Raw genomic sequence first — 13,257 nt, 5'->3', positions numbered from 1 at the left:
TTTTTTAGATGAGTGAAAAATATTTTATTCCTAGAAATCAGCTTAAAGTATATTTAAAATATGTTTGAAAAAATTTGCGATTTAAGCTATTTTTGAGAATATTGATCAGGTATTAGAAAGCAGTATGGGTATACGGGAAAATAGGCTCGTCTAGTTCTAGACAGAACTTCTTGTTTTAATTGTAAGTAGTGCAGAAAACGAAAAGGAATAGAGGTAGTGTATCATTTTTTCCCTTGGCTTAACAGATTAACAATATGCAGTAGTAGAAGTAATTGGAGCCCACTTTGCTTAGGATTTTCAAAGACTTATCTAATTATTTTCAAGGACTCTAGAATAAATAAAATTATTTAATGCACTTCATTTGTACTTTCCAGTCTCACACCCCTGCAACAGGAGTGAGCAATATAATGGATTGCATCTACAATAAAAGATTCAATCCTTAGTAAATCTTAACTAATCATGCAAATTAAGCATAATACAATACAATACAATACAAATGTGACGACCAGCAACAGGCTCTGGGCCCAGCTAGGCTGGTCCTAGTCAATTAATTAGTCCCCAATGAAGATCAATGGCCCTCTTAAAGCTATCCACTCCCTTGCTCATTACCGCCTCTTCCGGTAAGCTATTCCAAGTGCCCACGACCCTGCTAAAGTAGTAGTTTTTCCTGATTTCCAAGTTAGCCTGAGATTTAAATAGCTTAAAACAATGACCCCTTGTCCTGCTTTCCCCGCAAAAATTTAATCCATTTACATCTTTCATTTTGATAAATTTAAATAACTGAATCATGTCCCCTCTGACTCTCCTTTGCTCCAGGCTATACATGTTAAGCCTATTAAGTCTGGTATCATAATCTAAATCTGAGAGTCCCCTTACTAATTTAGTTACCCTTCTTTGAACCCTTTCCAATACAAAAATATCTTTCTTCAGATAAGGCGACCAGAACTGCACAGCATACTCCAAATGAGGTCTTACTAAACTCCTATATAAAGGCAGAAGAACTTTCTTAGATTTGTTTGAAATAGATCTATTGATGAACCCAAGCATTTTGTTGGCTTTGTTACTAGCAATACTGCACTGTTGACTAAACTTGAAGTCCTGATTTATAAAGACACCTAGATCCATAACATTTTCTGCCTGATTTATGACTGAACCCTGTAAACGATATCTCATACGCTTATTAAAATGCTTACTTAAAATGCTTAATGCTATTACGCTTATAATAAATGATGGAAGTTGACTGAAATCTGCTTTATGGCACATACATGAAATAAAAAATATATTAATTTTTTTTTTCGATTAAAGCTTGTAATACATTTTAAAGAAGCAACTTTGCAGTTTTAGTATTTATCTCTGCAACTTAGCTAGGAACTTAGCATAAATGGAATTTTACATTTTTCAATATGTGTGGGGAAATCAATGTAAACCTGTAAAATGATTTTTTTTTTTTTTTTGGCTTTAAAAAAAAAACATGTTTTAATAAAATCGTATGGTTTAAAAAAAAAAAAACCAATTGGTTTAAACCATGGTTTAAACCAACATGGTTTAAATCAAACAACCCTGTATGTGGCATGTCGTTTTCAAAGTCAATCTAAGATTTGGTATACAAATTTTCTGGTTCAGTTAGATCATGTCACTTGCCTTAAGTGAGGGACCTTTTTACAGTTATATTTTGGGGGAAGTCTTGCAGTGCCATGCTAGGCATTGATAGAAGGTAGGGCACTTGACTTGTATGGAAGGCCACTCCCAGTGCCACCGACCTACAAACAATATTGGGAGGGGGAGCATACCACTGGTCTAACCAGAGGAAAATTTCCAAATTGGAGATGGGAAAAGTAAGTTTCACTGTTTTTTAAGCGTTTTAGAGTTATATACTATCAGCATTAGAACCCCGAAAACTCGACTCTCGCTAACTAGACACATATTTTGGCTTTGAAAAAAAAAAAAACACATACGATATCTTCGTTAAAAGTTTATTTAACTTATAGTATAATAAATTTGTTTTTAAACTATTACAGAACAGTGAATATATATCTATAAAAAAGATTGAAATTATACTTAAATAAATCTTAAACTATCATTAAAAAAATAAAGTATTGCTGGCACACTTTGATTAATAAGTGAAATAGCTAATTTAAACTTACTTTGAATAACGCTCAGAGTTCATTAAATAAAAATTATATCCCAAAGTTGATTTGTTTAATATCTTTATCTTTACTAGTAAAGCTCAAAATTTCTCTGTCTGGATATAGAGATCTCTGTGACGTGCAAAGCGCCTAAACCGTTTGGCCGATTTTCATGAAGTTTGACACAAAATTTAGTTTGTAGCATGAGGGTGTGCACCTCAAAGCGAGTTTTCAAAAATTCGATGTTGTTCTTTTTCTGTTCCAATTTTAAGAACATTTTACCCAGCAAATTATCATAACGTGGAATAGAAAATTGAATTATGAAAATATCATAACGTGGAACCGTAACATGGGCGAGCAAATGAACATAGCAAATCGGCAAGAAATTCCTCATTCATTATCTGTAAATATAGAGGCACCACGACCTTTTAATTTACGACAACGGGCAAAACTGTGCGGGTACCACTAGTAGTCAATAACAGGGCCGTATACAAAGGGGGGGGGCTGACGCCCCCCCCCCAAACCCAAAATGTTTTGTACCGTAAAACAGGTTTTTTTTTTTTTTTTTTAAATTCCTAATGTCAGAAAAGGAAAATAACAAAGTTTTTTTTATTCTTAATTTTGCTACTATTCAATATTTATAATATTTTGAAGAAATACAGAAAAAGCAGTTCTAGTTCTCATTAGCCGCAAGGCACACTTGAAATTTAGACCTTTAATGAGGACTTCCTGCTCTCTTTCCCAATTCAATTCAGTGCAGTACAGGGTTAAGGTAGGCACTTGGTCAGTTCGTTGTTTTTCAAGTCTACCAAACTGACTTCTGTGCACTTCCTCCTCCAGGGGCGTGCACAGAAATTTTGTGGCTGTCACAAATGTCTTTTTTGGGCCCCCTCCATATTGTTTACCCATATTTTCAGCCCTAGGTTTAAAAATATTGGGCCCCATTTAAGCTCGGGCCTGGGCCAACAGGTGTCCTTTCTCCCCTCTGTGCACGACACTGCCCTCCTCCCCCTGTAACTCTTACTGATTTCGAGCAAGGGACTCCCCAAACGCTGGGCCCCTAGTTTCCGGTTAGGCGAGTATCTTGTTACCAAGATGTGCCAAATTAAGCTTCTTGATACATCCTGAGTAAAAAATGCAAAAATAAGGATTCTCGCATTTTTGTAGCATAATTTTCAAGATCATTTTTGTGACTGATATGTTTCATGTCTTGCATTTATTTAATGCCGAATTCAGTATCATGGAAGTTCTTTTTTTATTGATTGTTTTTTTTTCTTACCTCTACTATATACTGTTAATACCTTAAGTATGAGAAAAAAAAATAACACTTACTCTACTCTCTTTCATTTTCTGCACTACTTGTGATTGAAAAAAAAAGTTTGTTTCGAGAAATATTTCGTTGCATTTATTTTTTAACTTAAAACGGGTGTGTCTTACAAAGTTATAATCATTTTGTAAGACTGTGCAATCAACTTCTGAAAAGTGTAAATAAAGAGATTCAAATAATTTCAACTGTTCGAGAGTCTTTGGAAATTATTTAAGTTTTTGAAATTCCTTGAAAAGTTCTTAAATTTTTTATCTTATCAAGAAAATAAAAGTATGAATTGTACAAATGGCCAGAATATTACTCTTCTGTTCTTATTTTCTGAATGTCTACACCATTTCTTTTAAACTATTTTTTAGAATTTTTATACTGTAGGGCATTAAATGAAAAAAAAAAGGGAGTAGGGTTAGTGATCAAAAACAAACTTCACTAAAAGCCGATATGATCAGATGACGGGGTGCTTCTCTTTCTCCTCTCTCGTTTTTCCTCTCTGTCCATTAATTTCCATGATTTGTTGAGCAAGCAATTTTTATTTTGTTTGATCTTGATTTGCAAAAGAATGTGTAACTTTTGAAAGACCTTGTTTGCCTTTTTTTTCATATTTTTGTAGTCTCAATTGCCTAAAATAAGACCTCAAAATACAGATTTTTTTTTTTCAAAAATTTCTCGGGGGGAAAACCCCCGGACCCCCTGAAATTACGGATGTTCTACATCCGACTTAAAGGGACACTCTCTTGTTATCCTTACCACTACAAGGTGAATAAGAAAAATAATAAGAAATTAAAATAAAATAACAGTCCAAACAGTGGAATCATTAAAAATCAAGACAAAAAGTCTTCTATGTTAACATTTTTATGCGTTTGGTGTGTCTATGTATGTGTGTGTGTGTTAGGGCAATGTGCTAATTCGGGCCCCTCTCGAAAAAAATTTCTGGATACGGCCTTGGTCAATAAAGTGTACATAGTATGTAAATAGCAGGTTTTTATAGGGTCTTATACCCAAAAAATATAAAAGTATTTGAAAATAACTAATACAGTACTATAGTAATATGGTAATAAAATAGTAATAATATTTTGAAATTTTAAATCTACCATTCTGTATGTAGTTAATTCTCTATTTTACAGATATTTTTTAAATTGCTTTAAATACCATTATTAGGGCTGTCTTTAGAAAGGTGCAAATGTCGACTGCCTAACTAGATTACTGAATTTGAAGTCGTTAACGAATGATCAAATATCCAATTCATCCAAAATATCTCGTTGTTTATGAAGAACAGCCAAGTTGTTCACTCGCTTCTGCCCCATTGTTGATCGGACAGACTTCATCCACAAGTTCGCACACTGGGACAAATTCTAAGTACTCGCAGCGCCGCAACACTATCATTATTTACACAACTTGTTTTCAGTTAACCTGCTTTTTGCCATAATAATTATTTGTTTTGACTCATTACTGAATGTATTTTACAAGGTAACTATCTTTAAATAAGGAAAAAGACAAAGTTGTGAGAATAGAAAGCATTAAATATCTAATAAGTTTCTTAAATTATTGGGGGGGGGGGGGGGACTTTCACTGCCTTGAAATTTCATTAGTTCTCACATTTTCCTTGCCTGCTGGAATTGGGCAGAGGTTTTCATACAGCTAAAGCAACTTTTTTTCTACAAAATTCTTCGAAAAGTGCCCTTTTGATTGAACATATTAAGGTTACATATTAAGGTTATGTATCTACTTCGGGGATATCATATTAAGGTTACATATTAAGGTTATGTATAAACTCGCTTTACAGTAATTTCTTCACTCGTTACCATTTCTCTCACAAAGAAATGTCTAATCCGAATGTGCTTTGTTCTCTTATGGAATTCTCCTTGATTCTGAGATAATTTGACTGCTGCCTCGTTATCCACTTTAAGTTCTGGTACCTGCTTTAAATTTGTTATTTCCTTGAACAATCTCTTAAGCCAAACTAATTCTCTGGCTGCTTCACTACTGCAACTATCTCCGCTTCTGTCGTGGAAATTGCTAGTCGACTGTCTTTGACTGCACCATGATATTGCTCCACCAGTGTAAATACAAACAACACCTGTTGTTGAACGCCCTGTTGAGGTGTCTCCTCCATGGCCAGCATCACTATAGCTTTCTATAATGCCTTTCTTGTATCCTGATTTGTAAACTAATCCTTTGTCTAAAGTTCCTTTCAAGTATCTGAATATTCTTTTGACTCTTTGCCAGTCTTCTTTACTTGAGCTTTCTAAAGCTCTGGAAGCTACTCCTACTGCATAAGCTATGTCAGGTCGAGTTCCTGTCATGATATACATTAGTGCTCCTACGGCTTGTCTATAGGGAAATGTTGTCTCAGTACTCTCTACTTTCCCTGATTGAATACTGTCTTTGATAATGGGTGTAGACACAGGATTACAATCACTCATGCCGAATCTTTCAAGAACTTTCTTCGTGTAGGCTGTTTGAGATAACCTAATAGAATCATCTTCTTGACGATGAATCTAAAACCCTAAGTAGTATTCAGCAGGTTTTGAGGTAATTTTAAATTCTTTCTTCAGATCTCCAAGAAAATTTTCTAAGTGTTCTTTACTTGTTGACGCAACTAAACCATCATCAACATACAGAACTAACGTAAGTAATTCCCTATTTCTTCTTCTAATAAACAAACATGGATCTGCTTCACTTCTTACAAATCCAATTTGACGCAAATATTCCCCAAAACATTGGTTCCAGCACCTTGGCGCTTGTTTCAGACCATAAAGACTTTTCTTTAAGTGGCATACTCTGTCAGTACCATCTTCATAGCCTTCAGGTTGACACATGAAAATATCTTCTTCTAACTTTCCAAACAAAAAAGCTGTTGAGACATCAAATTGTACTAAACTCATATTTTCACTTGCTGCTATACTAAGTAAAGTTCTTATGGTGCTTGTTCTTGCAACTGGACTGAAGGTCTCTTGAAAGTGAATTCCTTTCTGTTGAGCGTAGCCTTTTATTACTAACCTTGCTTTGTATTTATCAATACGACCATCTGGACTTCTTTTTATTTTGTAAACCCACTTGCATGGTATCGGCTTGACTCTTTTAGGTAGTTTACATAACTTCCATGTCTGATTATCTTTCAGAAGTCATTTCACTGTCCATGGCCTTTTTCCAGTTGTTCACTTCAGAACTTTCTATAGCCTCTCGATATGTTTCTGGATATTTTTCATCATAGACCAAGGATTCAATTTCCACGATGTATTCTTCAAATCGCTTTGGTTTCTTTATCTGAGAACGATTTCGTAGATTCATACCATGTGAAGACTTAAGTTCATCCTCTTCATCTGTACTTTCAGCTTCGGTATCGGACATGTTAATACTTTCCTCTCTTAATTCTTCTTCCTCCTCTTCACCTGTTTCTTGATCTGGTGGATGATTTATTGAATCTGAATTTTCCTTTAAGACTGTAATATGTTTTTCACTCTTTCATTTTCTCATGAAAAATCACATCTCTTGACAGGATTACTTTTTTTTCTTCTTCTATCCAAATTCTATAGCGTTCATCCCCATTATAACCAATCAGAAAACCTTTTACAGCTTTCCGATCCATTTTCTTTCTTTTCTGTGCCGGCACATGAGCATAACAAAGTGAGCCGATTATGCGCAGGTGTTTTATCCTTGGCCTTTTTCCAAACCATAATTCATGTGGACTAGCGTTTTCCACGGATGAAATTCCAGTTCTGTTTAAAATGTATGCAGCTGTATTAACAAGCTCTGCCCATAAAAATGCTGGAAATTCGATTTCTTGGTTGGAATACTTTAGCGTTCTGGCCATTTCTACGATTGTTCTGCTGTGTATGGTGCTGTGAGTCTCTGAATAATTCCTTTCATTTGAAGAAATTCTCGAACTTCTTGGTTGTCGAACTCACCACCATAAGCTCTAGAGCAGCCCTGCAGAGAGTTCCACATATACTTCGAGTGCCAAACAGCTTCACTTCATTGTTGATCTTCAACCAGCATTCAGTAGGAGTAGAAGTAAACTCACTATTCTGATTTCTATCCTGAGCAGCTAACACAGAAAACAAATTTCTGCTAATTCCAGGAACATACCAGACATCTTTCAACTCAATTACTTCTGTATTTCTTCCAACTGAAGCTTTGACTAGAATGCTTCCTTTCCCTAAAGCTGTCAACACTTCTTTTCCTGCCGCTTTGATAGTATGGGTGCCCGAAGAAGGAAATGCCTCAAAATTGCTAAAATAAATCAATGTGTTAGTAACATGCCTTGTCGCTCTGTTATCTATCCAAAATGTGCTTGTTTCCCTTTCTGATAAGAAACTTTCTTCACAATAGGATGTCATTGCCGTACTTGGTGATGAAATATTCACTTGATTATTATAGGACTTTTTCTGGAAGCTCAAGCTTGGCTTAGGAGGTCGGCCATCTGCAATCCATTTGGAACATGACTTCACCCAATGTCCAACGATTTTACAATAATTACAAACATTTTTGTTGCTTAACTTGTTCTTGGCTTGAAATTTCTTCTCATGCGCTTTATTTTTAGACTTGGCGACAACAAGAGCTTCTGCAGCTTTTTCACTTCTTTCATTGTTGTCAGCAAAATTTCGCTCAAACATACTTAACTGAGCAGGCAAATCTTCAAAAGGCTTTTCTTCATCTTTTGCAAGAAGCATCCAACTTGATTTGAAGTTACTTGGCAAAATATGTAGAATTTTGCATACCAGCAACATTTCTGGAAGTTTATTTTCCCCTTTCGCTATGAGCCCGCTATTCAGCTCATTCCACAAACTACTTAATTGTGCAACACGGGTTGAAATGTCATTTCCAAAAATCCAATCAAACTTAAAAAATTCATTGCAGATTTTGAACAGTTGATCCTTTGATGAAGCTTCAAACAACGTTTTTCAAAGCTTCCCAAGCTTCAAAAGCTGTCTCTTTTTCCATAATCTTTTGATAAACGGAGTCTGTTACTGTACTTGCAATTATACTCTTGGCATAACTGTTGGCTTTGCGGTACATATTGGTGCATATTTCATACTTCTTGACTTCTGCAGCGTCTGCTGTACTAGGTAATTCTTCCGGTTTCTTTAATTTACCATCAATTATGTCCAATGCCCCTTCGTGATAATCTAATATATCTCTTACTTTCCGTTTCCACATTGGAAAATCTGCTTCTCCAGATAACGGCTTAACAGTTCTTGATAAATCCATCTTTGAACTATTTCTTTTTCGGATTTAACTTAGTCTCTGCTTTTAATCTTTTAAAAACGCAGTGGAAGCGTGCTGGGCCCAAAACCTGATAAATTTTACATAACCAAATGACTTTACGTAACATATTAAGGTTTATGTATCTACTTAGCAAAGTAACTATAAAGATGAAAAGAGGAAGATATTATTAGCGAAACTTTATTCCAATCAACTAGATGATCGCCATTTTAAAACTTCCAAAGACTACTTAGTGTTGCCAAACAATAATAAAGAAATATACATAAACAATAATACAACTTTAACACTTATGTCTGATTTATCTGGAAGCCTCTGACCCTCTTTGATCAGAAGAAACAATTTTAGCAATTGACAACTTTATATTTTCTTGTTTCTTCACATAATTTTCATTTTCTTACAGAATAAATTTCAATTCCTTTCCTGTTTGCCCAATGTATCCGATGTCCCATTCACAGCATAATGATCAGGGGTATTTTCCAATGTGACAAAATTATCAAGCGTACAATTCTCCGTTTTTTTTACATGTAGAATCGAGCGTTTGCCTTTCATACTAAGCATGTTAGAATTATAAGGAGAGATTTTGCTTTACAGTCATAAGAGGTTCATCAATATATCGTCGCCTTAGAGCAACAGTAAGATGTCTAATCACAGATATAACACTAAGATATCTTACTGTTGCTCTGAAGTGACGATATATAAGGTCAAACAAATCAAATTAGATATAATTAAAATACGAAGTGCTCATGCTTTGCATTCAAATACTCACCCTTAATTGCAGACTTAATCAAACGCATATATTTAAAACGAATAAAAGCATTTGTTACATCATAACCATTGATGTTTATGTCATTCCAAGAAAGGCGATGATTATAAATATGTTGTTGTTGTACTTCAGTTTGTGACTGCGTTAAAAATCGTGTAAACGCAGAGTTAAATTTGAACAATTTTACTGCTGAAAAAGTTTGATATTTTTTTAGACATACGAAATTGAAGAGTCTCACACTTCGGTAATATTTAAAAAACAACATTGTTGAAAGCAATTAGCTAAATATTTCACCAGAAAGGGCAGAAGAGAGAGGAGCTAGCATGCGATCGGCCAATGTTGGAAATCGGTCAATGCAGGAACGATCCTGACAGATAAACGAGAGGCAACCCTATATTTTGGCACGAAATTATGCCATTCTCAGACTTGGCGACAAGGATTCTTCCTGCACCTCGTGCGTGGTTTAAAAAATGGCTCGAAGAGTGTATAATAAGTGATTTGTTTTTATTATGATGATATTTTTACAATTAAATATGCATGAAAGTAAGTGAAACATTTTCTTTTATGTGAATATATTAAGTTGTATCTTTTTTTTTTTTTTTTTAAAAAGAGCATGTTCCTTTATTTATGCTTGCAACGGTCATGCAATTAAAAGCTTGTATTTGAAGATTTATTATGGCTAAGCCTTAGGTTTTTTTCTAGATTACCATCCTGTGCATCTGTACTTTCTATCCAGAGCAAAATTTATATTTATTTATGCCGTAATTAGACGTTTTTCAGATATCTAATCTAATATTGGGAAATTGTTGTTAGACGTTAGCTTGCATAGGTGTGCATTAAATAAACGTTTCTCGTGTGCTTGCGATTTTTGCTTTTCTTCCCCCCCCCCTTAAATAATTGAAACTATTAAGGTTCTTTTATTTCCCGCCTAAATTAACGTTCATTTGTTTCAGGCGTCCTTAAGGATTCTTCCTGTAAGCGTGCATATATTCACATCATAAAACGTTTATCCTTTGTGAAACATTTATTTGTTTCCTTTTCCTTGCAAAATTGATGCTACTGAGTTGCTTAATTATCTTAAATTAACATTCATTTTTCTCAGACGTGTTGACTTTTGTCAGAATTGTTCCTGTCAGCCTTTAGCGTGTATAGATCTGCGTCAAAGAGAAATCCGTTATCGTGAGTAAATTGTTTAATTTCCTTGATTAAGTAAAACCATTTTGATGGATAATTAATTTATTTAATGCCAGAATGAGATTTATTCCTGTCATCTATTCTTAAGGACAGATTCCTCCCGTTCATGGCTGCCACACATCCGTCCAAGGGACGGAATTCCGTCTTTTCAAAAGTTTCGGCCATCGGTTTTTTTTTCCCATGTTCAAAATGATTTTTATAGATGAAATAAATCTTTACTTTTGAATCTCTCAAAAAAGGTCTTATTCTTCTGAGGACAAAAAACCGGCCCATCTGCTAAAGTTAAAAAGATAAGCTGTTTTTTTTTTTTTTTTTCTCTAAAAAATAACTAAGATACTCAATGTGTTGATTTCAACCATTCTTATCTTAATCTGGAAAGTTTCGTTAAAATTTTTATCACAATGCATCTTATAGCCAAGAATCTCATACCAGAATTTTTTTTTAATTACTTTTTTTTGTATGAAATATGAACTATTTATGTAACATGAACTATACAATCTGAAGCTTTTTTTCTGCAGTAGCAAATAGTAAGTTTTTTTAATTGTATTTTATTATTAGGTTCTTTTTCTACTTTTTTACCTCCTAAAAATCTTGGAAAATGATATGTTATTTTTTTATTTAGGTTTTAATTTTTACTTAATCTTACAATTTGGTTTTACTATATAGTAGTTACAGCATCAAAAATTAGCATTATATATGTATAACACATCAAACTAAGCGCTAACATTTTGGTGGCGAAATGGAGCGCACTTTTCAGTCCTAGCCAATTTTTAGAGTGGCACCCATGCTCCCGTTAGCGTGCAAAGATGTGCTTCTAATGAACGCTATTGTATATCGTACTGTAAAGCATTTTTCTTCCTTGAACAATTAGGAATATTTAGCAGCAAATTTATTTTTCTGCCAAAATTAACTTTCTTTCAGATAGATCTAGTCTTAAGTAAGGGTTCTTTCTGTCTCCTGTGTGGTTGAGCATCAAATGACTTCATTCTGACATTTATTTTCTTTTCCTGTTGCATAGTTGAAACTATTTAGCTGTTCTATTTCCTGGCAAAATATCTTTCAAAAATTAACTCTAAAAGGATTCTTCCAGTTAAGATTACTTCTTCAGCCATCATATCTTTTCTTCTTGTTGAATATTCTCCCTGTTAGCCTTCCTGGATGTGCTAAAAATTAACATTTATTAATTTTCATATTCTTGGTGTCAGAAATCAGTATGCTGTTTAATTTACCGTCAAAATTCATGCATTTTAGGTATTATTCTTATCCAGCATTATAGAGGTGTAACAAATAAATGTTTATTAAGAGCAAAATACTTATTTCCTAATCCTTAAATAATTGAAACTATTTAGCTGTTTAATTAATTACTTAAAATTATATGCCAGATTTTTAATCTTTACTTAACTTTTAGCTTTGTCCAGCAACAAATGAAAGATTTTTGTAGTTTTGCTAAGAGCTAAATTATTTAAGCATGAAACACTATTCTATTAAATTAGTAGGGTACCTGATACATTTGTCAATAAAACCTGAAGTATAAGTTCACCTTTCAGTGAGCATCATTGTTGGAGCAATGAATGAAATCTTTGAGATTGTGGGTTTTTCACCGGTCTGTCATCAGTTCCAAGTTCATCTGATGCACAAAATTCCTGTGGACGTGTGGATAAAAATGTTTATTTCAGTGTGCCCAAAGTTTAATGTTCAAATTGTATTGTGAATTATGAATACATTTTTTGCTTATTGTATCTATTTTTCAGAAGGGTTCCTCCATGTTAGTTTACCAAGATGTCAATTGTTTGATCCTGAATAGCAAGAAGATAGATGATTTCATGTAAACTTAAAGCACAATACTAGTTGAATTTAGACCTTGCATGACAGTTACTTTATTAAAGTCTGCTGCAAAGTCCTAATTTTGCTGGTAATAATGCTTTAACTGGACCTTTCAATGAGCAAGAACAACCATTAGAATCTTTGAAATAGTGGGTCTTGCTTTGCAGTCAGAAATCAGTTTCTAAGTTCATCTGAACCACAAACTTCCTGTGGATATAAGGATAAAAATAATGATTTCAGTGTGCCCAAAGTTTAATGTTCAATTTGTATTGTGAATTATGAATACATTTTTTGCTTATTGTATCTATTTTTCAGAAGGGTTCCTCCATGTTAGTTTACCAAGATGTCAATTGTTTGATCCTGAATAGCAAGAAGATGGATGATTTCATGGAAACTTAAAGCACAACACTAGTTGAATTTGGACCTTGCATGACAGTTACTTTATTAAAGTCTGCTGCAAAGTCCTAATTTTGCTGGTAATAATGCTTTAACTGGACCTTTCAATGAGCAAGAACAACCATTAGAATCTTTGAAATGGTGGGTCTTGCTTTGCAGTCAGAAATCAGTTTCTAAGTTCATCTGAACCACAAACTTCCTGTGGATATAAGTATAAAAATAATTATTTCAATATGTCCAAAGTTGAATGTCCAATTTGTATTGTGAATTATGAATACATTTTTCGTTTATTAATGTATCTATTTTTCAGAAGAGTTCCATGTTAGTTTACCAAGATGTCAATTGTTTGATCCTGAATAGCGAGAAGATGGAGGATTTCATGGAAACTTAAAGCACAACACTAG

General features: G+C 33.9%; 1 protein-coding gene across 1 annotated transcript in view; it reads right to left on the bottom strand.

Moving 5' to 3' along the window:
* The window catches only part of LOC129223069 (translational activator of cytochrome c oxidase 1-like), a 50,192-nt gene extending 40,431 nt beyond the window's left edge, over positions 1-9,761 (bottom strand). Inside the window, exon 1 of the mRNA XM_054857635.1 lies at positions 9,443-9,761. Within this exon, the coding sequence (XP_054713610.1) occupies positions 9,443-9,704 (262 nt within the window). The 5' untranslated portion in view covers positions 9,705-9,761. The remainder of the gene's footprint in view (positions 1-9,442) is intronic.
* Between the last annotated feature and the right edge of the window lie 3,496 nt (positions 9,762-13,257).

The sequence above is a fragment of the Uloborus diversus genome, chromosome 5, assembly GCF_026930045.1.
Source record: "Uloborus diversus isolate 005 chromosome 5, Udiv.v.3.1, whole genome shotgun sequence".
NCBI classification, from domain to species: Eukaryota; Metazoa; Arthropoda; class Arachnida; order Araneae; family Uloboridae; genus Uloborus; species Uloborus diversus.
The sequence above is the reverse complement of the archived record's forward strand: the minus strand, read 5'-3'. Positions and strand labels throughout refer to the sequence as shown.